The 26,935-nt window shown below is 36.4% G+C and overlaps 1 protein-coding gene and 1 long non-coding RNA gene across 2 annotated transcripts; both read right to left on the bottom strand.

Moving 5' to 3' along the window:
• Positions 1-15,869: 15,869 nt before the first annotated feature.
• LOC131024295 (uncharacterized) lies at positions 15,870-21,193 on the bottom strand. The gene is made up of 4 exons (XM_057953807.1): positions 21,174-21,193; positions 17,463-20,675; positions 16,739-16,803; positions 15,870-16,101 (listed from the first exon to the last, which is right to left on the bottom strand). The coding sequence occupies exon 2, from the start codon at positions 20,672-20,674 to the stop codon at positions 19,610-19,612; it is 1,065 nt and encodes a 354-aa protein (XP_057809790.1). The 5' UTR covers position 20,675; positions 21,174-21,193; the 3' UTR covers positions 15,870-16,101; positions 16,739-16,803; positions 17,463-19,609.
• Positions 21,194-21,481: 288 nt separating this feature from the next.
• Positions 21,482-25,027, bottom strand: LOC131024296 (uncharacterized). Its single transcript, XR_009101743.1, has 3 exons — positions 24,328-25,027; positions 22,409-22,473; positions 21,482-21,771 (listed from the first exon to the last, which is right to left on the bottom strand). It is a non-coding gene; the product is annotated as an uncharacterized LOC131024296 (long non-coding RNA).
• Between the last annotated feature and the right edge of the window lie 1,908 nt (positions 25,028-26,935).

Genomic DNA, 26,935 nt, shown 5'->3' with positions numbered 1-26,935 from the left:
GGGCGCTGCTATGGGCGGAGACGACGAGGCCGGGGCAGCGGCGCTTCGCCGGAGGAGAGAAAGAAGGAGGGAGGGAGAGAGAGAGAGCGAGAGAAGTGAGAGAGCAGAGAGAGAGAACACGCTTGAGAGAGAAACAAATTTAGTGTAGTTGATTTTTTAATTTTTAAGGGAGGGTAATTCTGTCTTTTTGCTCTAAAAGTGGCCATTTTTAAATATTTTTATTTCATAGGCTAAATTATAATTTTACAATATGAAAGTGGACACTTTTATATATTAACTCTATAAAATATTAATACGATATTGTAGAATGTTCTCGTAATTTTATAATATTGAAATAAAACTCGTGCATCATGAAGGAAAATGACAAAAGCCAAAGAAGGTACATAGAAAATTGTCTAGTGTATTTGAAAACTCATGCCAAACAACATCATCTATCCAGGAAAAATGCATGAAAAAAAATAACGGAACTACAATTATTCTAATTTAAATTAATTAAACGCATCAAACAACTCATGCCGGAGTGACTATAAAAAGGAATTTCAAAGTCTGAGCAACGTAGCCTTTTCCTTTTAAGTGATGTGTTTGCCATTACGCTTACTATTCAAAATAATTTTATCATTTCGATAAAACTTTAAGAAATATAAGGCAAAGAATTTTGAAACTACAGTAGAGAGAAATAAAAAAAAATTAATGAAAAAATCATCTATAACATAAACATATATAATCAAAAGATTATCATTGATCATCAAAAGATCTTGCAAATAATCCACTTAAAATTCAAGATAATAAAAACTACTATAAAATTAAATTATTTCCCTGACATCTACTTTTTAAGACATTTGCTGACAATCTTCTTAACATAAAATAGCTGTCAGTAAGATCTTTCAGCAGCTCCTACTTACAATTCATGCACCACGTTAATTACAAATTAATTAATTTGCTAGAATCTTGAATAATACACAGGGGCCGCACCCCTTCCCCCCACTCATTTTTTATATTTAGATTTTTTTTAATTGTATCTCCCAACTGTTTATATAAATTAAATCTAATCTTGTCCGTCTAAATTTATTTAAGAAAATATAAAAGTAATTTCGTCCGTCCATATATATATTCTTCAAACTATAGCGTTCCACTAAGGACAGAGAGAACTCCTTCTGCCAAGTTGGCGATGGCGATAAGTATCATCATATCGAAAACATAAGAGACCACATCTGGCTCACTACTGAAGCAGTAGCCCCAAACATTGCGCCCTAAGATTATGACCACCACGCTCTCCACTGCCATCATCAACTTCGCCATGCGCACCGCCAGGCAAGCTACTTTAGGCCGCCCTGCGCCTAACTCGTTCGCCACACGGACGCTGAGAAATTATAACCAATACTATTAATTATTAAGCATGATTTGAGAAAAGGTGCCACATAAATCTGCTGTTTGATTAATTATATATATACTACCTTATTGCACTGCCAAGTCCAAAGGGTATCATGTAAATCATAATGTTTGTGTTAAGGCTGATGGAGAGAACCGATGTTTCCAATGTGGGATTCGACAGAAGACCAAAAACAATAATCATGATCTCATATGACCATATCTCCAAGCTGCAAACAACATGTACACAAATACATATAATTAATTAAGTAGGAGCTAGTGGTGCATTAATTAAATTAATCGGTTTGAGGTAGTAAATTAATTAAACTTTTTAAGACATTTGATGTCAATAAGATCTTTCAGCAGTTCCTTCTCCAATATGACCGCCACCACAGATTCTGACTTTCCAGCCTTTTCCATTCTCGCTTTCTTCTTCAAATGGTTGATATTTTGGATTAGTGTCTGTTTTTTATATTTTGCTTGCTCCAAGCTATTCGGACAAGGCAGTGCAGTAGTTGGCAGTTTCTGGGTAATCTCCTCTGTATGGGCTTCTCTGACAGATTTTTCAGACGTCGGTATGCCTTTTTCGATTACTGTAGCTGCAGTGCCTGACGTTTTGGACATACTGACATGCCGTTTTTCTGAATTATTCTCCTCTTGCAACGTTGCTCCATCAGCTTCCTCGATCAGATTGGTCTCTTCGGGTGGAAGTTTTCTTTAATTCTCCACCTTCCTTTCTATAATATCAACCGAATGAGAGAGGTGTTGGCTATGCTCATTGATCCCACCCTTTGTTTTAGACTCGAGAGTTCGGCACCCTTAGCTATTGCTTCCAATAGCTCATCCCAAGTTGGTTCTTCTCGTGGTTCTGGTTGGGACAAGGGTAACTGTAGTATGCTTTACACTAGAAGCAATTGTTGATTCTTCCATTTTCCATATCCCCATTGAGAACTTGGATCTTCACTCCATTCAACATTATAAGAGTGAGAGTGGATCATACTTCTCGTGCTGGTCATCATTTTCTCCCATAGCAACATCTTCCATTGGTCCACCCCCTAGGGAGAGAGGATATCCATGAGTCTGATGCTCACTCATGTGGTATGGGCCACACTGACGAACATTCTCTGGTGTGGTCAAGACTATTACGAGTTGTTTGAGCTCCATGATCTCCTTCTTTAATTCGTTGAAGTTTCCATCTTCCACATTCTTTGGTATTTTCAGATTGCATTCATATGCTTCCGACTCTCTGGCCATATATTCAAGTGCTTGCAAAACATCTTTGGGCATTTTGTCAAACATCGAACCTCCACATGCTGCAATAACGAGTTTTTTCTCGTACTTCTTGAGTCCCGATATGAAGTGCTCTATCAAATTATTTTAAGGAATTTGATGGTGTGGGCATTCTTCTAATAACCCATTGAATCGGCTTCAATACTCGTAGAATGATTCGAGCTTTCCTTGTTGGATGTTTTGTATGGTCCTCATCATACTGAACACTTAGGCTGCTGAGTAATACTGCTCCAGGAACTTTTGTTACATCTCAACCCATGTGGTCACACTACCAGCAGACAAGCTATAGTACCATTTTCTTGCACTACTTTGTAGTGTGAAAGAAAACAAGACCAACCTGATGTATTCTCCCATGGATGCCTGGTTATCCTCCGTAGAGCATATCATCTCGAATTCTTGGAGATGTGTGATTGGATCATCTTCAGGTATGCCATAGAATTTGGACATGAATTGGATCAGGTTTGGCTTCAGCTCATATCGGCCTTCGATGGTCGATAATGTTATACCACATGGCTTCAGATTCAGGTTAGCCGGGTATGCCAGTTGACGTATGGTCTACAGAGCAGCAGTTGCCATCCCGCGTCTCGTCGTACCGCGTTACACAGTAAACGGAAGATGAAAAGTGAAGAGTAAAATTGTTGCGTGTCACTCCCCGGCAACGATGCCAATTTTGACAATGCACCCATCGTGTGGTGCATGCAAAATACTTGTGTATGCCCCAGACATACAGTACACACTCATATGCCCATAACCGGACTGGTTAGTCTTAGAGGTAAGATAGGGTCGATCCCACGGAGAGTGAGGAACTACTCTACTCTTCAGGCGCACAAATTGAGTTGTCTCGGTCTCAACATGTTTATCTGCACAAGTAAACTTAAACGGAGATCATAAATAAAAGAGGGGTAAGATTTGAGTAAGGTCATGATAATTATTGATATTCGCATTCGGTCATAGGCATACTAAGGATCCGTTCATGCTTCATATAAACTCAAGGCGTGGCCCAAAGATATTGGGGCATTTCAAAAGTTCATATTCCACACTTGGGATGGTTGAGTCCCTTGTAATCGATTGGTTCGAAGGTCACAAATTCCCCAGTCACAAGGTTGTGCTTCACTTCTCCTTAGGTAGCAGTCATACCCGATACTCTCCAAGTATAACCCTCACCAACCTTCTCTCCCAAGGTCCCCGGCTCTGTACGTTCAGCAAACATGCCTCCTGGGATATTCATTTCCAGCTCAAAACCGACCGGTCATTGACATGCTTACAGCACAATAGGCGTTTTCCTCGTTCAATAACCATGACTTTATGCCTCGTCATAGTTGATGGGTAGTTGCTAGAGAAGCCCAAGACCGAGGAAGGACATTGTATCCCAAAAATTCTTTCCTCGCCTTTTGGATTTATAACACCTTTTGTTGATGTTGCTCAGCTACTCGGTCATGGGTATACTGGACATTACCGCCCGGTATGCCCTGAAATTTGCTTGACGTGGACAACCTTTTACCGAGTGAAGATCACCCGCTTGGCCTCTACTGCTCACGATTCGGCTCAGATCCTTCCAGAACCATTGGACTTAACCGAATGCACAATAACCTCTCGAATGTCTTAGATATCAACAATTAATCATTTCCCCTCTCAAATCTCACCAAGGGGATTACTCACACATAATAAAATAATTAAATACGAAATAAAATGAACACATAGATGAAATAAAATACGAAATACTAAATATAAAAAACCTAAGGCAACCGCCTTTGCTTTGTTCGTCACAATAAAATTGAAATGCGAAAAGCAAATAAATTGTTTGGTGCGGAAAATGTAAAAGAACTGAAAGTAAATTATTTTCTTGGTGAACTAACAAAACTCTAAGTCTAGAAGAGTAATCATATGCTCTCGAACAGTCTCAAGAGTTGTTTTCCGAATGTCTTGGTAGCTACATCTGGACTTTAAATAGTAGTTCGGTAGCAGTCAAACCCTAGCCGACAGACTATATCTGACAGACGATTTCTTTTCATATTTAGTTTGATCATTGATTGATCCTATTGATAATGGATCTCCAACTGATTTCAGGTTGATTCCACCTTCTTCCAGATCCTTTCCTTGCTTTAGAATTCGCCAAAATCTTCCGAGAATCTTCTTCACACGTCTTTCCATATATAACCCATTTGTGCTGACTGCGACTGGTTGTCATGGTTGTACTAGCTGCTTTCTTCAGTAAAACTCACACCAGGTGGTACACTTCGGGAATCATCGCTGCTCAAAGGTTTTTTGAGTGGTACATTCGCCGAGCTCTCTTCCTGGGAGTTCCAGTCTGACAGCTTGGATAGTTTTATTCCAGTAATGCCCATTCTGACCATATTTTGTACATATGCCCTTTTCCGAGCTTCCTTCTCCTGAATACATGTTTTCTCCCCTAGACGGCTTATACAAACATAAAAAAAATAGGGCCAAATGGCCCAAAAGTCGAAGACGCATTAGCGTGTAAGCATAAAGATAAACACAATTTGCACCAATATCATTGGCGACGATGATGCAAGGAGTGAGAGACATCGACATTGAGGGTGAAGGACCAAGGGATGGTGGTGGGGGTGAGAGACATCATGTTTTACCCTTGAGAAAATAAATTGATTGTGTGGAGGGTTGGGGAAGACGATAGGGAGTGGAGTTTTTTTTAGAGGAGTTAGGGAAGACGATGGGAAAGTGCACTGAGGGATTTGTGAAAGATTAAGGGGTAGAGCTATTTTTTTTTTTTCTTTTTTCCTGCATGAGTGGGGAAGATGAGGGAGTACTGAAGATGATAGTTAGTTTTATTAATCTTTCATTAGCTATTTGACATTATTTTAATGCCTTGACTTATTAAAGTGTTTTTTTTTTTATAAGCTATTTCTTTCTTTCTTTTTTTACCCTTTAATTAAATAAACTGAAAACTGGAAAATAAATAAATTGAAAATTCGAAAATAAATAAATAAATAAACTGAAAATTCAAAAATAAATAAATTAATTAATTAAAAACTGGAAAATAATTTTTTTAGAAAATAAATAAACTTAAAGTTCGAAAATAAGTAAATAAACTGAAAATTCAAAAAATAAATAAACTGGAAATAAATAAATAAATAAACTGAAAATAAATAAATAAACTAAAAATTCAAAAATAAATAAATAAATAAACTGAAAATTCAGAAAACAAATAAACTGGAATTAAATAAATAAATAAACTGAAAATTTGAAAATAAATAAATAAATTAAAATCTGGAAAATTATTTTTTTTAGAAAATAAATAAACTAGAATTAAATAAATAAATTAAAATCTGGATTTTTTTTTAAAAATAAATAAACTTAAAGTTCGAAAATAAATAAATAAACTGAAAATTCAGAAAATAAATAAACTAAAAATTCGAAAATAAATAAATACACTGAAAATTAAAAAATAAATAAATAAACTGAAAATTCAGTAAATTAATAAACCGGAAATAAATAAATAAAAAAATAAACTTAAAATTCGAAAATAAATAAACTGGAAATAAATAAATGAATAAATAAACTGGAATTAAAATTTTCAGAAGATAAATAAATAAATAAACTGAAAACTGAAAAATAAATAAACTGAAAATAAATAAATAAACTGAAAATTTGAAAATAAATAAACTGAAAATTCAAAAAATAAATAAATTGGAAATAAATAAATGAATAAATAAACTGGAATTAAAATTTTCAGAAATTAAATCAATAAATAAACTGAAAACTGAAAAATAAATAAACTGAAATAAATAAATAAACTGAAAGTTTGAAAATAAATAAACTAAAAATTCATAAAATAAATAAACTGGAAATAAATAAATGAATAATAAACCGGAATTAAAATTTTCAGAAAATAAATAAATAAACTGAAAATTGAAAAATAAATAAATAATCTGAAAATTCAAAAATAAATAAACTGAAAATTCAGAAAATAAATAAACTGGAATTAAAATTTTCAGAAAATAAATAAATAAACTGAAAATTGAAAAATAAATAAACTGGAAATAAATAAATAAATAAATAAATAATAAACTGAAAATTCAGAAAATAAATAAACTAAAAATTCGAAAATAATTAAACTGAAAATTCAGAAAATAAATAAATAAACTGAAAACTGGAAAATAAATTTTTTAGAAATAAATAAACTGAAAATTCAAAAATAAATAAACAAATATACTGAAAATTCCGAAAATAAATAAATTAAAATTTTCAGAAAATAAATAAACTGGAAATTTAAAATATCTTACTCCATTTAATTAACATCAAAATTGGATTAAGTAGACAAGTAATGGTAGAGTGTGCTGGGTCTAATTGGTAAAGTGTAGTAATTTAAAAAGTAAGGGATGATATATATGTCTAAAAAGCAGAGTAGGTAGTTAATTGGTGGACAAAATTTTAGAGGCAAATGGTAGTTGATTGGTGGACGGAGGGAGTATTATTTATTCATTAAGGGTGTGTTCTCTTTGATTGAAATATTTATCATAGAAAAATGAGGGATAACAAAAAATTATCCCTTTAAATTCCCTCTTATTTTTGCCTCATTTTCTACCAAAGATAATTTTACCATTTCTCATTCTTCCTTTTCACTTCAGTAAGGGATAATATAGACCAAAAATGGAGGGATAATAATATCCCTTCTTGGAGTGAAAAGAAGGAATAGAAAATTGTGAATTCTCTTTTGTAGAAAATAAGGGAGAAGAAAATAGACATTTAAAGGAAATAATTTTTGTTATTCCTCATTTTCCATTATAAATTTATCAAGCAAAGAAAATACAACCTAAGAGTAAAAATGTATTCTTATATAAAAAGTAGTTTATACTCCCTTTGTCCACCATTTCTTGACCCAATTTACTAATGGCACGGGTTTTAAGAAATTGGTGTAGTATGTTGTGAGTGGAATGAGGGTCTCACTTTATTGTGAGTGAAAAAGTTACTAAAAATAGAACGGGTCAAAAATTGATGGACGGACGAAAATGACAAAATGGATCAAGAATTGGTGGACGGAGGGGGTATATATTTTTATAATGGTTTGTCTAGTTTGTTTTTGCTATAAAATTGTGTATATCTTAATATTAACACTTAAAAAATGTACTAATAAATTATGTGAAACTATCATAATATATTTTTGTTACACATATTTTTGCTATTTCTCTCTCTCACTCTCACACACACAGTTTCACTTTTTATGTTTTTGGTTTTATTTTTATTATTAATAAAGTTACATGTTCTCAAGAATTAATTATAAATATATTATCATAAAAAATAATTACACTTTCACATGTCACAAAAATAACTACATTTTTAAATATTTTTATTTTTGTGACACATAATATCTAATTAACTATAAGTTAATATAACAATATTATTTACTGATATTTACAAATATCATAATACTTTAAAATTATGTCATTATTTTGTTATGGTGCAAGTGACTCCAAACTTTTTAAAGTTATCCTCCACATAGCACTCTTTGTAGCAGCATGCGTATCAACACATGTGCCCACAGATTAGCTAAATTTTTTTATTCTGAAAACAGCCATCACAAATTAAGATATATATATATATATATATATATATATATATATATATATATATATAGATCTTTCAATGATAACTAGCGTTAAATCGAAATTCGACGGGAATTATTTAATATCATTATTTATAATTATTTTATGTTATGTTTATTACTATAGCATATGAAATAGTTTATATATAAATTATTTCTTTAATTAATTTGATATGATCAAATTAAATTAGTAATACAATATTTAAAATAATATTAATCTTAATCACTTTCGTCAATTAAATGTAGGTTGTGATAATAGAACTGTATTTTTATATAAATATTCATTTGATGAAGTTTATAAAAAGTTGATGTGGGATTGAAGATTTTAGAAGAAAAAAAAATATGTAAATTTAAAATATGATATGATGTACGATTGATGTGTCGCATCTGCTGTTAATCGTATATCGATAATATTTACTCTCTCCGTCCCTCAAACATTTTCCTCTTCTTCTTCTTCTTTTTTTTTTTCTATTTTGGTTCGTCCTCAAAACATCTTCCTAACCTATTTTTGGAAATAATTTCACTAATTATTATTCTTACAATTTCACTTTTTGTGGGACTCGTTCTCCACTTTCACTAACTATCACTCTTATAATTTCACTTTTTGTGGGACTCATTCTCAACTTATCAAATACATAACTAACTTTTATTAAAACCTGTGTCATCCTCTTTTAGGAAGATGTTTGGGGGACGGAGAAAGTATTAAGTTTGTTCAAATTCTTTAAATTTGACAGATAAGAAATAATTTAATTAAACATATGTCATCTGAGTATCATCTCATATGGACCTAATAAAACCAGATAATCATATGAAATTCTAAAGACCACATATGACATTTGAACGTCAAAATTTTGAAAACCATATTCTTTGGAGTTTGAAATACAACATCTGAATTTTGAGCACCATCTTGTATGGAGCTTGAAGATTATTACTTACTTGTGAGTATCATTTTATCTAGAATTTGTGAAACTATAATTAAGTTATGAGAATAATCTCGTCTCAAACTTTAAACAACATCGTCAAATTTGAAAATCATATTCAATCATATATATATATATATATATATATATATATATATATATAGGGGCGCGCTCCAGTAAGACCCCCTATTTTTCGTGTAACATGAGGACAATAAATAAGACGTATAATACTAACGAACAAGATGTATATACTGATAAAAAACAAAATTTAAAAAACTGGTAATGAATAAGACATATATACTGATGAACAAGACAATATATACTGATGAACAATGCAGTATATACTGATGAATAACAAAATTTAAAATATTATGCTCCTTCCAGGATTCGAACCCTGCGAAAAAAAAAAATCACCCTCCAGATACAATATCAGCCATAGAATTGATAAAATAAACGCACCAGATCGTGCCCTAGATCTCACTAAAATTAGGGGGTCTCATTGGAGCGGCCCCCTATATATATAGTTAATTATTTAAGTAAATACATCTATATATAAATGTATTATATATATACATATTAATTTGTGAGTATGATGTGATAAACTTAAACTAATATTATATAATAAAATAAAATACAAATATAAATCTTCTTTAGATATGAAAATTGATTAAAAATTTAGAAAAAAAAAACGAATGAATGTCACGACCGGACTTAATTAAGGATAATTAAGCCGGAAAACCATGACCAAGGGTTGGAGATAAGAAACGGAATAGAAAGGGGATGAACAAACAAATAATAAACAACGAAGAAACATACTTAAATATTAACAACGAAGGGAACATTTACAACGGAGTTAGAGTTGTGCTGACTTAGTCAAACTAGTAAGTTCGGGTAGCTCCGACTTAGCCAAAGATATTATGAAATTCTTTTGAGTACGCAGCGGAAGAAGGTTATGATTACATGTATGAAGACATGTACTCAAGAGTTTTTTAATACATATAACTTCAGACAAAAGGGATTTTCTGCTCGTCACTTCATCACCACCGGTTACTGCTCAACCTGCACATTTAGAAATACATGCAGGGCTGAGTACAAAAGTACTCAGTGGGTACATACGCCTATAGAAACTTGTATTGAAAACATAAATTGTCATGCCATCTTAACAGTACAGCAAGGGAGTTTTCGTGAAATAAGCCCAAGCTTACTAAATTCTTTTGTGATACTTAAAGATCGACTGATCAGTCTAAGTTCTCTTGTATTTTATCATATCTGAAGCTTGTGTGCCGGAGAGGTGGCCACCTCTCACGGACACCTGACCGGCCAACCCGTTAGATGACTCACGGCCCTGGGTGTACACTAGCCCTGGCAGGATAGCTATCAACTGCTCAGGACCCGAATTCGATTACTTTAACTTGGCATTTGCCTCATCAGATAGATATCATACTAAACTGAAACATTTTATGGCAAGACAATAACTGAGATAACTGAAATAACTTTCTATTCATAGATTCTGTAATGAAATAACTTGCTTGAAAGTAACATTAAACTGATTTGATATATCTGAAAATAAACCCACTTGATTTGAGATCTTGGTGATTCGGTGATTCCTTGATTGATGGTTATTCCCGACCTTGACCTTGATTTCGAGAAAAACATAAGGTACTTACTCGGGGAAAATTCTCAGAATGAGAATGCATAAATAACCATGCATGAAACTGGTATGCATGAACTAATCCTCTGAGCGATAGTCGGGAATTCCTACTGTTAATCCTTGTTAAAAGATTTAGCTAACTCTCGTTTACCGCGGTCGAATAAATCTGTAATTCTTCCTTCCCCATCGGAACATTCTAAATTCGTAAAATAAAATAATCTCGCTCTTGTATTCGATAAATAGAAGGAACTGACTCGGTTCATCCCATAAGTAACCCCGTAAGAATTTATCGGGCTTGACAGTAGAATATAATCCTCTAATGTAACTTCAATTAATTAATGGCTCAAAATAAGGTAGCCGATTAATTAAATAAAACAAGTGGCTTTAATGAAATAAACGATAACAGTCCACTTTAAAAATATTTGGGCTTGAAGGAGATAGTAATAAGCTTATTAATTAAGAGGCTCAATAAAATAGCCTACTAATTAATCAAGAATGACGCGAATTAATATACTGCAATTGTCTCAAAAGAATAATGGAGGAGTCCAAACAATAATTAATGTGGGCTGGAAAGAATAAATCTGAGTCCAATAAACAATTAAATCGGCCCAGATGAAGCAATAACCGGCCCAACAATATACATATGGAATTTGGAAATAGAAATCTATTAATAACTATCTCAGCCCAATTCTTTTGAAATCAATAAAGCCCAAACTTTTAAAAAAATAAAACGGCCCAAATCACATGAGGAAAAAGGCCCAAAATGAAAATAACAAAAACAGCCCAAACTCTCTCTTTCTTTCCAAACTCTCGGTCTCCCTCTTTCTCAAGGGCCGCTCGCCTCTCCTTCTCTCTGAAAATTCTCGATCGGCCTCTTCTGCTCCGGCTAAAATCTGGCCGGCTTCGCTTCTTCGGCTGTTCAGCTATCGTCTGCCGACGCGTCGAACCCCGGCGACGTCCTTTCTCTCTCTCTCCACGCAGAACCCAGTCGAGCCCTAACTCTGGAAATCATCGCCGCTGCTGTCACGCCCGTCTGGAATCCGGCGAGCGATCGCCGCCTGGGAGCGGCGCCGTTCATCTCCCTCTCTCTCTTCGTCCCTATCGTGAAAGGGAATCGAAAGCCCTAGCCCACCCCTGAAGTTCAAACTGATTTCCCCCCTCAAGAACCGATCGGTTCCTGTTTCTCAACTCCGGTGTCGCAGCTATTCTGATGCGGGCGAGACGACGAGAGTTCGCCGCCTTCTCCTCCGTTCCGGCAGTTGGGTTCCGGCAGATGCTTGGGCAGTCGGCCCCTCTCCCTAAAGCTAAGTCTAACTTTCTCAATTCCATTCAATGTTCTAGTTTTTTTTTTTTTGAGGGTGTGGGTTCTCGTGATTACTACTCTAGAGTACAGTGAGTGAAGTATAAATCTTCCTGTTGTAAAGCATCTCATGGCTATGTGAGGTAGATGAACTGTGATTATGCTAAAAATTTGATGCGAACTGAATTGAATGCTTGAGATAGCAAAATACCTTGAATGCGTTCGAACTGATAGATTGTTATTGAGGTTGAATGTAACGTGTAACAACTGAAACGAATTGAGGGAGCAATGGTTTAACGAATGAATGAGACTTTGAACTGGAAATAGCAAGGTTAAAAACAAAGCTTACCTTGCAGTTGTTTGTTTTGATTGATGGATTGTTTGTTATAGCCGACTGGTTTTAAACTGAGGAAGTTACTGAAATGAACGTCGGTCCTGCTGTTAATGCAGGTGAACTTTGATGAAAAGAGATGGAATTACTGAAGCCAAGCCTTACCTTCAGCTTTGGCAGAAACATGGGGGCTGTTCTTCAAGTTTCCGCTTGAGTGAACTGAGAGTGAAAAATAGCATTTGCTGGCTGGGTGAGTATTAATAGAAGAATATATTGCTGCATACTTGAGTATGCTAGCAGGATGAACAGGCATAGGGTGGCTGGAGGTAGAGGCTGGAGGGAACCGAGCAGCCATGGAAGGTGGCTGGAAGCTTTTGCTGAAGGTGGATGAGATGGAAGTGCAGAGGGTGGTCGGTTATTGCTCCTGCACTCCACTTTTACATTTCTCTCTCTTTGACTTTTGTGTTCCAAACTTGAGAAGTGGGCCATGTAAGTCCCAACTTGTAAAATACTATGAATTTCCCCAATCTGTGAACTAAACTGTAGTCCGTGAACTGTAAATAAATACTGGTTCGAGTTCCTAAATATCACGTTTCTGTATTCGTTTAATATCTGCCTTCTTGTCTGCTAATATCGATAAACTGTAAAATAACTTAAATTAAATCCGTGGATTTAATCTGCAAAGTTGGAAATAATTCCAAGACTTCTAGTGGCACTAATATAACAGCATCTGATTTTCAAATAGTAAATAACATGACTTCGCTAAGTCAGTTATAACTTGGAAATAAAAATACTGAATGGCTCGATAATTCTCATCGCGATTTACTCACGCGATACAAAAGCATAAAGCTAAAAAATAATAACTCCGTCTGATAATTAAATCAGGATCATAAGCTGAATTCTAATAAACTGTCATCTGGATTCCGTTCACTAAAAGATGCGATTTTATTATCGCGATACTGTATTTAAAATACAATAAAAAGAGCGGTCACTACAACAAATGATAATTGAAGTAAATTAAAATAAAGTGGTTATACGGCGCCACGTAGGATATAATTTATTTTGCTATTATATATATATATAGATAGATTGGGCATAGGCATGTATTTTATTTATTTGGGGTAATTGCCTGTAAATCCATAACGTTTCCACGAAATTGGTTTTTGCTCCTATTTTGAAAAATCAGCCCCTAAATACATATCCTTTCATTTGTGTCTGGTTTTGCTCTCGTCGCCGGTTTTTTCTTTCACCGGTGCCGAAAATTACACCTTGGCAGCCGGAAATTGACACATAGTGTATTATTAACATGTGGAATTAAAATAAATAAATAAATAAATGATTCCATGTCATCATCTTCCTCCACCCCCAACTCCCAAACCTTAGTTTTCCCTCCCTCCCTACCAGCCGCCGCCGCCCTCCGCCGCTGCCACCTCCCCTAATCGCACAGAACATGGAGACGACGATAGATATGAAGCCCAAACGCTTTGAAACTTCATCCCAGGTGAGAAGATCCACCCTCCGGTCCCCGATAGATCTGAAGCCCAAATCCACCATCCGCTCCTTCTTACGCATCGCCTAGGGCGCTGATGCAGGCGATGTGCCTCAATTGGATTCAGGGTCGCCGATGGTAGGGCTGATTCGAGCGCCTTGCTCACTTCATCCCAGGTGCGGGGGGCAGCGTTGATGGCGTTGTTGAGCTTGTCGAGGACTGTGGAAGGGGGTGGGGGCTTCTCGTCAATAGAGTCGTCCCGACCGTCGTTCAGTTAGGGCTCCTCTATGGCGCTGTCGTCGAAGACGGCAAAGCTCGACGGCAGGGCTGGGGTTTCGCGGGGCTGGGGTTGGGGGAGGTGGCAGCGGCGGAGGGTGGAGGAAGGGGAGGGGGCGGCAGTGGCAGCGGCGGGAGGGTGGCGGCGGCGAGTAGGGAGGAGGGAAAACTAGGGTTTGGGAGTTTGGAGGTGGAGGAAGATGATGACATGGAATTATTTATTTATTTTTTTAACTTTTTTTTTAATTCCACGTGTCAATAATACACTATGTGTCAACGTGTAATTTTCGGCTGTCAACGTGTAATTTTCGGCACCGGTGAAAGAAAAAATCGGCGACGGGAGCAAAACTAGAAACAAATGAAAGGTTATGTATTTAGGGGCTGATTTTTCAAAATAGGAGCAAAAACCAATTCCGTGGAAAACGTTATGGATTTACAGGCAATTAACCGTATTTATTTATAACATTTAGTTGAAGAATATCTTTTTTTAAAAATGAATTGATTGCTTTTTGTGGATTAATTTATTGGTATACTTTATTTAAGTTTTAGTTACACTTGGAACAATCTCAATTAAGTGGTGGTGGACGTCGCCAACCACCAAATAATTCCTGCGGAATTACCAAAATAAATTAGTATAATGGTAAGCAGGGTCGATCCCACAGAGAGCAGTTTAAAATCATTCAAATCCCTAAATCTATAAAAACGGTGATGCCACCACGCCTTAACTTTAAGAGAAGTTAATTAAACTAAGAATGCAGAATTAAATAAAATACGCTTGAAATAAATCAATAAAAAGGTAATTCGGCTCAAATAAATCCACTCTAATTCAACTCTGATCCTCGACGCAATAATTAATCAATCCCTATCAACCAACCAGTTATAGGATACCGTGATACGCACTGACATACCCCAATTCCTACTTACTATGTCGATAAACAGCTAGATACGCTAGTCTTGTCTATTTCCCTTATTAAAATATAACCTAGCTGGATACGTCAGTCTTAGATTTAATATTCTAACAGCATTAAGAGGAAGGAACCCAATTTAGACCAATTATCCTAGATACGCTAGTAATAATTAATCCACCAATTTATTCCTACTACAAACATGGTAGTTTTGCCACTAATCAGCCCTATTCCAACAATTACGGATTGGAGGTGCTAATTGACTATAATCCAATTAAACCTAAGTTGATCAGGCTTAAATAAAATCAGAATTATCATTGAACCTAGGAATTAATCGAAATCAATAGGAATCAATTTTAAACCAATTAGGTCTCACAGATAATTAAATCAGAGTTTCATTATTCTCGCCGAATTAAAAAGTTAGCTACTCATGCTTAAATTAAGAACAAGCAAAGAAATAGAAGTAAACATAAAACAAGAGAATAAATTAAAACGCAATAAAATAACTACTCTGGAATGAAAAGAGAAATCGTCGGTACTGAAAGCTAAAGCAAAAGTATGAACGTAATCAAAGTAAACTAATAAATTGTTGTCACGACCGGCCTTAATTAAGGATAATTAATCCGGGAAAACCATGACTGGGGAAGGGAAATTAAGAAGCGGGTTTAAAAAGGGGTGCATAAAAGAATACTCAAAGAGCTTGAATACGCGTGAAATATTCCTTAAAAAGGAAAAAGGCATAGTTCGCATAAAAAGGGTACTCAAAGAACTTGTATACGCGTTATATTCCTTAAAAGGAAAAAGGCATCATTAGGGGCTTGGCTAAAACATTATCAGAGTTTGCAACGGAAGGCGTAACTGAAATAATCAGTGTTTACAGCGGAAAGCATAACTGTGATACATGTATGAAGACATGTATCCTTTCTGAGCCTACTTTAAGTTCGACAAAAACTCCACTCAGCAACACTTCATCGCCCATCACAGCTCAACCTGCACAATCATAAACATCGAAGGGCTAAGTACAAAAGTACTTAGTGGGCAGTTGCCAAGCATATAACATAACATCAACAACAAAACACAACATCGCATAAGAGGAATGAGTTTCTTTCATATCATTTGCTCATTAAATATTTCCAAATTCATAAATAGCATAAGGGCATTCTTCATCATCAATCTTCATTAACAAACATCGTGTCGTGGAGAAGGCCTTCCCCAACGAACACGGGCATCGCGCCGTGAGGGGGAGCCTCCCTCAGCGGTCACGGCATCGTACTATTGAGGGAGGCCTCCCCCAATAGACGCTGTAACACTGGCATATTGGCATCGCGTCGCGAGAGAGGCCTCTCTCAGCGGACACGGGCATCGCGCCGTGAGGAAGGCCCTCCTCAGCGGACACGGCATCGTACTGTTGAGGGAGGCCTCCCCCAACAGACGCAAGCATCAAACATAAGCATAAACTTATCAGCGTAAAGCATTCAAGCGTAAATAAGCGTAATCATTTAACGTGCATCATAATAAAGCTTAACTCATTTAAGCGTAATAAAGCATACCATACTTGAAGATCCAATTTGCATTTTAAAGCATAACACTTGCATAGCATTTTATTTACGCGTAAGAAATTGCCCACCTCAATTGTTCTTAAAGCTGGCGTGGAGTCGTTTCTTCTTCGGCTTCACTTTCTGTCGCCCGGACCTTCATTGATGAAGAGTCGATAAGTTCGTGAAGTAATTGTCATAAGACAAAGTCTAATTCTACGTGCCTAGGGTATCTTTTAGTGTTTTAGGGTTCTAGCATCCATAATTCGTTACATTAAAGACAGTCAAAAATCAATCATACCTCGTCTAATCTCATTCAAACACATAGGCAACACAAACACATAAGGCACATAAGAATCACAATCAAACATCATCAAAACATGCTCTGTTTTTACACTAACTCAACTTCAAAATTTAATCTGTTCTGACTCCGACATCTCCTGGACTCGAGACTCATACCGAAAGAAAGATCTTCGAATCTAGTTTCATATAAAAAAAAGTAGAGTCGAAAACTCCAAGTGGTTTGAGAGATATGACGTTTTTACCACGATCTACCATGTTCGGCAGTTTTGAACAATCGAAAACTTGGATTTTTGACAAATAGTAAACGTTGTCAAACTGGGCTCAACTTTGGTGGATATCTAGCTAACACAATAAGGTTAATACCATAAAAATTTGGAAAGCTAGATCACACAGGAAGCTACTGAAATAAATGACTCTTTCATCTGTTCTCTGAAATTCTCGGTAGTTATGTGCAGTTTAGGTTTTGCATTTTAAAGAAGTATCAAATGAAGTTGGAATGGCTTGAAATTTTACCAGGGTACTCAAGACTCATGTCAGGACTTGCTATAAAATTTTCAAAGCTATTAGACATCGACAAACCGTCGATCACAGTAGGTCAGTAGGCCTACGAAATTCATATTTATAAGTCCTTAAAAAAATAATTTATATAAATCAAGAAATAAGAGTTTAATCCCAAAAATATTCATTAAAAGTCCATCATAATTTAAATAAAGAACGGACCTCATTTAAAATAAATAGTCCCAAACTTGTTACGCACATATACGAAATCTTTCATGAAACATCCTTTAAAATAAACTTTGATACATAGAAAATAATTCAACAACTTGAGCTCTTAAGGGGTTGTTTTGCAACAGACACCAAATCTGCCTCGGATCTCCAAATGATGCTCCAAAAGACATTCTGGAAACTAGACATTTCAAGGATCATTCTCCAATTTGAATCGAATGAAAAACAATTCAAACGAGCAAGATATGCCCTCTCAAAGATGGGTATTTAACAAGCAAAAATCTGAAAATTTCAGATTTCCAGATTACAACCAAGTCAGTGGGCTTTCTTTAAAAATTCATATCTCCCTTTACAAAACTCCACTGGGAACCCCAAGGGTCAATCTGGAAACTAGGGAGAGATCATAACACTCTCCAGTTGGATTTACTCTAAGAACATTCATGGTTTAGAAGATATGACTGTCTAAAGTTCAGTGCACAAAAAGCGTTCAAGTTTGGCAGATTCATAACATAAATCAGAAAACCAACTTTAGGCTTCACCAAAAATTCTAAAACTAAGCAAGTAAGTTCCCAACATGTCATTGAATAATCAGTAGAAAGCTAGGCTTGAGAATCAAAGATTTAAGTCGGGCTTTGCCACCTCAAAGTCGTAGGTTTGTAAAATCTACTGGATGGTACATGGAATAAGAACTAGATTTCAAGAATTTATACCGGTTGTTTCCCTTATTCAAAAATGGTGAGGCCGATGTCAAAAGAAAGATACGGGAGTCTAGAGTGACATATTCAAGTTTCAAAGGTTTTCACCGATTGAAACTTTACTTATGGCCTCCCAAAGATTGTTTACCAAAAATGTAATCCAGATGGGCAGTGATGTTTACAAATTCATAAATAAATCATAAGAGCTTCAAACCTTCTGAAATTTTGCCAAAGTATAGAAAACATATGAAAGATGATACACAATTAATTTGGGAATTTTTGGGAACCTTTTGGATGGCTGGAATCGCCTTGCAAAACACTGCCGGAGCAGTGTGCTTATGGCAGAACTCGTGGCTGCTCTTCGGTTCCTTAGTGAAGAATGAAGATGATGAAAAGATTGTTGCCTGTATAATGGAATGTTAGATGCATTCTTGCGTGTGGTGGGGAAGGGAGTAGGTGGAAAGTTTGGTGTAGTGGAATTAGTGGAGTGGAAAGGGTGGTGAGAAAAAATGTAGTGGAAGAAAGCAAAAGGTGGTGGAGATAGTTGGTGGAGTGGAGAAGTGGAGATTATGCGTGTATAGTGTAGGAGACATTAGGGAGTGGAAAAAAATAATGATGATTGTATGCTTACATATATGTCTAACATATTCATGTATCTACTTCATAGCATTGATAGGTGAAACTGTAATTGGTTATAAGAGTTTGTAAAGTATGAGAATGAGATTGATGAATAAATGAATTATATCCTCATGCCTTGGTGATGCTAATACAGTAATATGAATCTAGATTAAATCCGTAGATTGAATTTGCGTTGCAGTCGGAATAATTTCTCGACTTCTAGTAGCACTAATAAAATATAACTGCTTCTGTTTCTCGATTAATAAATAACATGACTTTGCTAAGTCAGTTATAACTTGGAAATAATAATTATTGATTGCTCAATAATCCTCGTCGCGTTTTTTTTTTTTTTTTTCATACGTTATAAAAATATAACGCTAAAATAATAACTCTGCCTCTGATAAAAAAATCAGAACCATAAACTGGATTCATTTATAAAAAATTGCATTTACTAGTTTTTATCATAAATAAAAGAGCGGGCTACTACATACTACCCCTCTTAACAAAAATTTCGTCCCGAAATTTGCATATCTCTGCTAAAACAATTCGGGGTATTTTTCCTTCATCTTGTTTTCAAGCTCCCACGTAGCTTTTCTTGTCTGCGGTGTCTCCATAAGATTTTCACTGATGTGATTGAGGCTGATTTCGCAAGTGTCCACGTATTGCTGGCAAGGGGGTGCGGGTGTTCCCAACTGCTGAACCTCGTTGTCTATTGGGGCATTGCGTGGAGTAGTGACCTTTTTGGCCACAATTGTAACAACCGTTAGTTCCAGCCCGACAAATACCCCTATGCATCTTAACACAATTTGGGCAAGGTAAAACTCCTTTCTGACCTTGGTTACCCCCAGTTCGCTCGAGGTTAGTCTGTGCCTCGTGCCTTGGTTGAATAAACTGTTCGGCCCGTTCATATTCTTGCCACACTTTCTTACTAGTCTGATTGATATTGTCTTCGTTGTTGTCCCACTTGCGCTTCCCTTTGAGAGTATGTGAGGCTACTGGTGGATCATTTGGCGTTGAGATCAACAATGGGGCTGACTTGTCCGACGGCATTGCAGCTTCAACGTCAAGTGCCCTGTTCAGAGACTCCGTGTATGAGAGTCCTCCGTGGCTTGCTAGAGCCATCTTAATTTCGTACCGTAGACCGGCACAAAATTTCTCTGCCATCTTCTCATCTGTGTCCACTTGTTGCGGAGCAAACCTAGACAGGTTGCAGAATTCCTTGTCGTATTCAACCACAGATTTATTTCCTTGCTTCAACTCGTAGAACTCAGCTTCTTTCTTCTTCCTATAGCTTTTCGGAATATATTTATCATATAATCCCGTCTTAAAATCTTCCCAAGTATAACTTGCCCATTGTTCAGGTGTCAGAATTTTTCGACGTGCTTCCCACCAGAAGTCAGCTGATCCTGTTAGTTGGAAAGAGACGCAAGATAGGCGCTCCTCATCAGTACAACGTAGAAAGTTGAAAATGCGTTCCATTGCACGCACCCAAATCTCAGCTTCAGCCGGTTCACTCGTTCCGTCAAACGTAGGTGGATTTTGCCTTAAAAAGAGTTCTTCGACTCTCCTAGTCGGAGGCGGAGGGGATGGGTTATGTCCTCGAGCATCTTGTGGTTCTTCGGGTACAGCGTTACGGTTTCTGCGATTGTTATTGTTTTTCGCAGGGCGTCCTCTCTTAGGCGGCATTCTGATAGCAAAGATGTGCCAATTAGTACACTCTAGCATAATCTAATACAAGCCTCATAAGAATTCTTGTAAATGTCAACTTAATATAACTTGTAAACAAGTCATGACTCCAATGACATCATTGATCATTGATGTAGTAAGCTTTAAGGGTCCTTAGCATCTCAAATCTATGAGTCATAACAATCCTTAAGCATATATTATCACATCATCTAAACTGGATACTTAAGCATAAGTCATGGAGATTTATAGTGGCTATAATATCATCAGCTTAAGAAATTTTTTTTTCTATACGTATCACTTATCTTGCTTCCTTCACTATAGCCACCAAAAGATACAATCTAATTTTTTCTATGTTTGCTTCTATGTTCTGTCGTAGTGGTGATCTCATATCTTAATAGCTCTATGTTCATAGGGATTCATTCCATAGGCATACTTAATCGCGCTTGCGTAAATCATTTCATTCAATAACAACATAACATAGTTATTAACAGTTACTCACTTTGCTATTACGATAATTTTCACTTTTTGTAAACATTAACTCAAAACTTGGAAGAGCATACCATTCTGCTTCGTTGAGTGTGATACGATGAAGTGCTGAGCTTTGTCGATTGAACTCTAGACACTTTAGTGATCCATTCTAAGTTTGGCTTAAATAAACTCTTAGGCTCAGAGCAAACGATCTGCTCTGATACCACTCTGTCACGACCGGCCTTAATTAAGGATAATTAATCCGGGAAAACCATGACTGGGGAAGGGAAATTAAGAAGCGGGTTTAAAAAGGGGTGCATAAAAGAATACTCAAAGAGCTTGAATACGCGTGAAATATTCCTTAAAAAGGAAAAAGGCATAGTTCGCATAAAAAGGGTACTCAAAGAACTTGTATACGCGTTATATTCCTTAAAAGGAAAAAGGCATCATTAGGGGCTTGGCTAAAACATTATCAGAGTTTGCAACGGAAGGCGTAACTGAAATAATCAGTGTTTACAGCGGAAAGCATAACTGTGATACATGTATGAAGACATGTATCCTTTCTGAGCCTACTTTAAGTTCGACAAAAACTCCACTCAGCAACACTTCATCGCCCATCACAGCTCAACCTGCACAATCATAAACATCGAAGGGCTAAGTACAAAAGTACTTAGTGGGCAGTTGCCAAGCATATAACATAACATCAACAACAAAACACAACATCGCATAAGAGGAATGAGTTTCTTTCATATCATTTGCTCATTAAATATTTCCAAATTCATAAATAGCATAAGGGCATTCTTCATCATCAATCTTCATTAACAAACATCGTGTCGTGGAGAAGGCCTTCCCCAACGAACACGGGCATCGCGCCGTGAGGGGGAGCCTCCCTCAGCGGTCACGGCATCGTACTATTGAGGGAGGCCTCCCCCAATAGACGCTGTAACACTGGCATATTGGCATCGCGTCGCGAGAGAGGCCTCTCTCAGCGGACACGGGCATCGCGCCGTGAGGAAGGCCCTCCTCAGCGGACACGGCATCGTACTGTTGAGGGAGGCCTCCCCCAACAGACGCAAGCATCAAACATAAGCATAAACTTATCAGCGTAAAGCATTCAAGCGTAAATAAGCGTAATCATTTAACGTGCATCATAATAAAGCTTAACTCATTTAAGCGTAATAAAGCATACCATACTTGAAGATCCAATTTGCATTTTAAAGCATAACACTTGCATAGCATTTTATTTACGCGTAAGAAATTGCCCACCTCAATTGTTCTTAAAGCTGGCGTGGAGTCGTTTCTTCTTCGGCTTCACTTTCTGTCGCCCGGACCTTCATTGATGAAGAGTCGATAAGTTCGTGAAGTAATTGTCATAAGACAAAGTCTAATTCTACGTGCCTAGGGTATCTTTTAGTGTTTTAGGGTTCTAGCATCCATAATTCGTTACATTAAAGACAGTCAAAAATCAATCATACCTCGTCTAATCTCATTCAAACACATAGGCAACACAAACACATAAGGCACATAAGAATCACAATCAAACATCATCAAAACATGCTCTGTTTTTACACTAACTCAACTTCAAAATTTAATCTGTTCTGACTCCGACATCTCCTGGACTCGAGACTCATACCGAAAGAAAGATCTTCGAATCTAGTTTCATATAAAAAAAAGTAGAGTCGAAAACTCCAAGTGGTTTGAGAGATATGACGTTTTTACCACGATCTACCATGTTCGGCAGTTTTGAACAATCGAAAACTTGGATTTTTGACAAATAGTAAACGTTGTCAAACTGGGCTCAACTTTGGTGGATATCTAGCTAACACAATAAGGTTAATACCATAAAAATTTGGAAAGCTAGATCACACAGGAAGCTACTGAAATAAATGACTCTTTCATCTGTTCTCTGAAATTCTCGGTAGTTATGTGCAGTTTAGGTTTTGCATTTTAAAGAAGTATCAAATGAAGTTGGAATGGCTTGAAATTTTACCAGGGTACTCAAGACTCATGTCAGGACTTGCTATAAAATTTTCAAAGCTATTAGACATCGACAAACCGTCGATCACAGTAGGTCAGTAGGCCTACGAAATTCATATTTATAAGTCCTTAAAAAAATAATTTATATAAATCAAGAAATAAGAGTTTAATCCCAAAAATATTCATTAAAAGTCCATCATAATTTAAATAAAGAACGGACCTCATTTAAAATAAATAGTCCCAAACTTGTTACGCACATATACGAAATCTTTCATGAAACATCCTTTAAAATAAACTTTGATACATAGAAAATAATTCAACAACTTGAGCTCTTAAGGGGTTGTTTTGCAACAGACACCAAATCTGCCTCGGATCTCCAAATGATGCTCCAAAAGACATTCTGGAAACTAGACATTTCAAGGATCATTCTCCAATTTGAATCGAATGAAAAACAATTCAAACGAGCAAGATATGCCCTCTCAAAGATGGGTATTTAACAAGCAAAAATCTGAAAATTTCAGATTTCCAGATTACAACCAAGTCAGTGGGCTTTCTTTAAAAATTCATATCTCCCTTTACAAAACTCCACTGGGAACCCCAAGGGTCAATCTGGAAACTAGGGAGAGATCATAACACTCTCCAGTTGGATTTACTCTAAGAACATTCATGGTTTAGAAGATATGACTGTCTAAAGTTCAGTGCACAAAAAGCGTTCAAGTTTGGCAGATTCATAACATAAATCAGAAAACCAACTTTAGGCTTCACCAAAAATTCTAAAACTAAGCAAGTAAGTTCCCAACATGTCATTGAATAATCAGTAGAAAGCTAGGCTTGAGAATCAAAGATTTAAGTCGGGCTTTGCCACCTCAAAGTCGTAGGTTTGTAAAATCTACTGGATGGTACATGGAATAAGAACTAGATTTCAAGAATTTATACCGGTTGTTTCCCTTATTCAAAAATGGTGAGGCCGATGTCAAAAGAAAGATACGGGAGTCTAGAGTGACATATTCAAGTTTCAAAGGTTTTCACCGATTGAAACTTTACTTATGGCCTCCCAAAGATTGTTTACCAAAAATGTAATCCAGATGGGCAGTGATGTTTACAAATTCATAAATAAATCATAAGAGCTTCAAACCTTCTGAAATTTTGCCAAAGTATAGAAAACATATGAAAGATGATACACAATTAATTTGGGAATTTTTGGGAACCTTTTGGATGGCTGGAATCGCCTTGCAAAACACTGCCGGAGCAGTGTGCTTATGGCAGAACTCGTGGCTGCTCTTCGGTTCCTTAGTGAAGAATGAAGATGATGAAAAGATTGTTGCCTGTATAATGGAATGTTAGATGCATTCTTGCGTGTGGTGGGGAAGGGAGTAGGTGGAAAGTTTGGTGTAGTGGAATTAGTGGAGTGGAAAGGGTGGTGAGAAAAAATGTAGTGGAAGAAAGCAAAAGGTGGTGGAGATAGTTGGTGGAGTGGAGAAGTGGAGATTATGCGTGTATAGTGTAGGAGACATTAGGGAGTGGAAAAAAATAATGATGATTGTATGCTTACATATATGTCTAACATATTCATGTATCTACTTCATAGCATTGATAGGTGAAACTGTAATTGGTTATAAGAGTTTGTAAAGTATGAGAATGAGATTGATGAATAAATGAATTATATCCTCATGCCTTGGTGATGCTAATACAGTAATATGAATCTAGATTAAATCCGTAGATTGAATTTGCGTTGCAGTCGGAATAATTTCTCGACTTCTAGTAGCACTAATAAAATATAACTGCTTCTGTTTCTCGATTAATAAATAACATGACTTTGCTAAGTCAGTTATAACTTGGAAATAATAATTATTGATTGCTCAATAATCCTCGTCGCGTTTTTTTTTTTTTTTTTTCATACGTTATAAAAATATAACGCTAAAATAATAACTCTGCCTCTGATAAAAAAATCAGAACCATAAACTGGATTCATTTATAAAAAATTGCATTTACTAGTTTTTATCATAAATAAAAGAGCGGGCTACTACAATTGTAATGACCCGCTCTTTTATATATTTTAAATCCAGTAATGAGTGTTTATTTTTGTTCATCAGTGAATGAAAACGGTTATTATCCTGATATGAATTCAGCTTATGATCCTGAATTTATATTGTTAAAACAGTCAATGATATTATTTCAGAGTTATAACTAACTTAGCAAAGTCACGTTATTTATTTAAGCGAGATGGAATTAGAATTTATTTTTACTCAAGTCGTGGATTATTTCCGACTCGTGAGTTAATTAAATCTGCAGATTTAATTTAGATTCATTTTATAATTTATCGATTTAAGCGAGAAATCACATGTTGAAATACGAGATTTATTTAAATAAACAGTACCAAGCAGATACGAGCACGCGATCCATCTTACAGTTATAGAATCACCGAGACATAGAAAATACATCATTAATCTTATACTACATTTTTTTATTCTTTCTTTTCTTTCCACTACTTTTGCTCCCCACTTCATTTTGCCACTAACTCCACTTCTTCACTATCATCATTATATTTGTCAAGCCACCACAATAATTCTTCCACTTAGCCTACATCAACTCACGTAAACCAAATTCTCCTTTAATAATTCAGCAGCAATACATATTCTTCATACTCCACTTAGTCGACTCCAGCCAAGAACACCATATTCTTCATCCTCCACTTAGAAGTTTCAGAAGAACAGAGATCTTTCTTCGCTGCTCCTACCAACATTCATGGTAAGACTTTAACTTTGATTCTTCCAATACCTCTCCCCGTTTCCTGCTGCATTCATTGAGGAAAAACAAATAACCAGTTTTCATTTCAGTTCTTCCCACTGATTACAATAGCAATACAACAGCCAACCAACAGTTATACTTCAAGTTATTACACATTTCTTTCAACACCAATAGCAAGCAATCAGTTCAAAAAAAACCTTCGAGGTAATCATGCTATCCTATTATTCATACAAGTGAGCATTCATATCAAAGCATGATCATGATCAGTTTATACATTTGTAATCTGATTCCACAAACAAATAGAAAGGAACCACTTTAGCTCACCATTGTCACTAATAGATGAACGAATATATCCATAGCACGCTCACTATTAGATAATTGAGTTCAGATTTTCTCCTGAAGGAGTCTCTATGCATATTGATTTCTAATAAACAACGAAAAGAAAATGGAGGTTAAGAACTTAGCTTTTAGAAAAGAGGGGTGCTGCCCTGCTTAGTCCGGTCGAGAGATGACGTCTAGGCGGCAACTCGCGAGGACAGCAGCGTCATCGGCGTCGAGCGGTGAAAGGTAGAAGACTCACGACCTCAGCGATGGTCCTCGCCGATTCTGGAGTGCAGCGGCACGGCGAAGCCGGCCTTCCAGTAGCAGCAGCGGCGTCGGGGCTCGGCGGAAATCGGGTGACAGCGGCGGCAACATCGTGAATGGGGCAACGGCGCTGAATCGCCGGTCTTCCACAGACGGTGAGACGGCGGCAGAACCATGGCGGCAGCGCCTCGCCGTTGCCAGCAGAGGGAGATGGAGAGGCAGCTAGCGGTTGTGTCACCGCCGGAGGAAACGATGGAGGTGGTGACGTCGTGCTGGCCGGATTTGGTGGGCTGGGGACGAGTTCTCGACGAGAACCAAGAAAAAGATAGAGAGAGATCTGAAATTGAGAAAAAGAAGAGAGGCGTGTAGATTAAAAGATAGAGAGAGAGAACCGAGATGTTGGGGGGAAAGAATTTGGGCTTCTCCCCTTATTTGTGAAAATTGGGCCTAATTTAATTATTTCCTTGGGCTTTAGTTTAATGG

Source organism: Salvia miltiorrhiza, chromosome 5, assembly GCF_028751815.1.
Source record: "Salvia miltiorrhiza cultivar Shanhuang (shh) chromosome 5, IMPLAD_Smil_shh, whole genome shotgun sequence".
Taxonomy (NCBI): domain Eukaryota; kingdom Viridiplantae; phylum Streptophyta; class Magnoliopsida; order Lamiales; family Lamiaceae; genus Salvia; species Salvia miltiorrhiza.
Note: the sequence above shows the minus strand (reverse complement) of the source record. Positions and strands in the feature narration are given on the sequence as shown.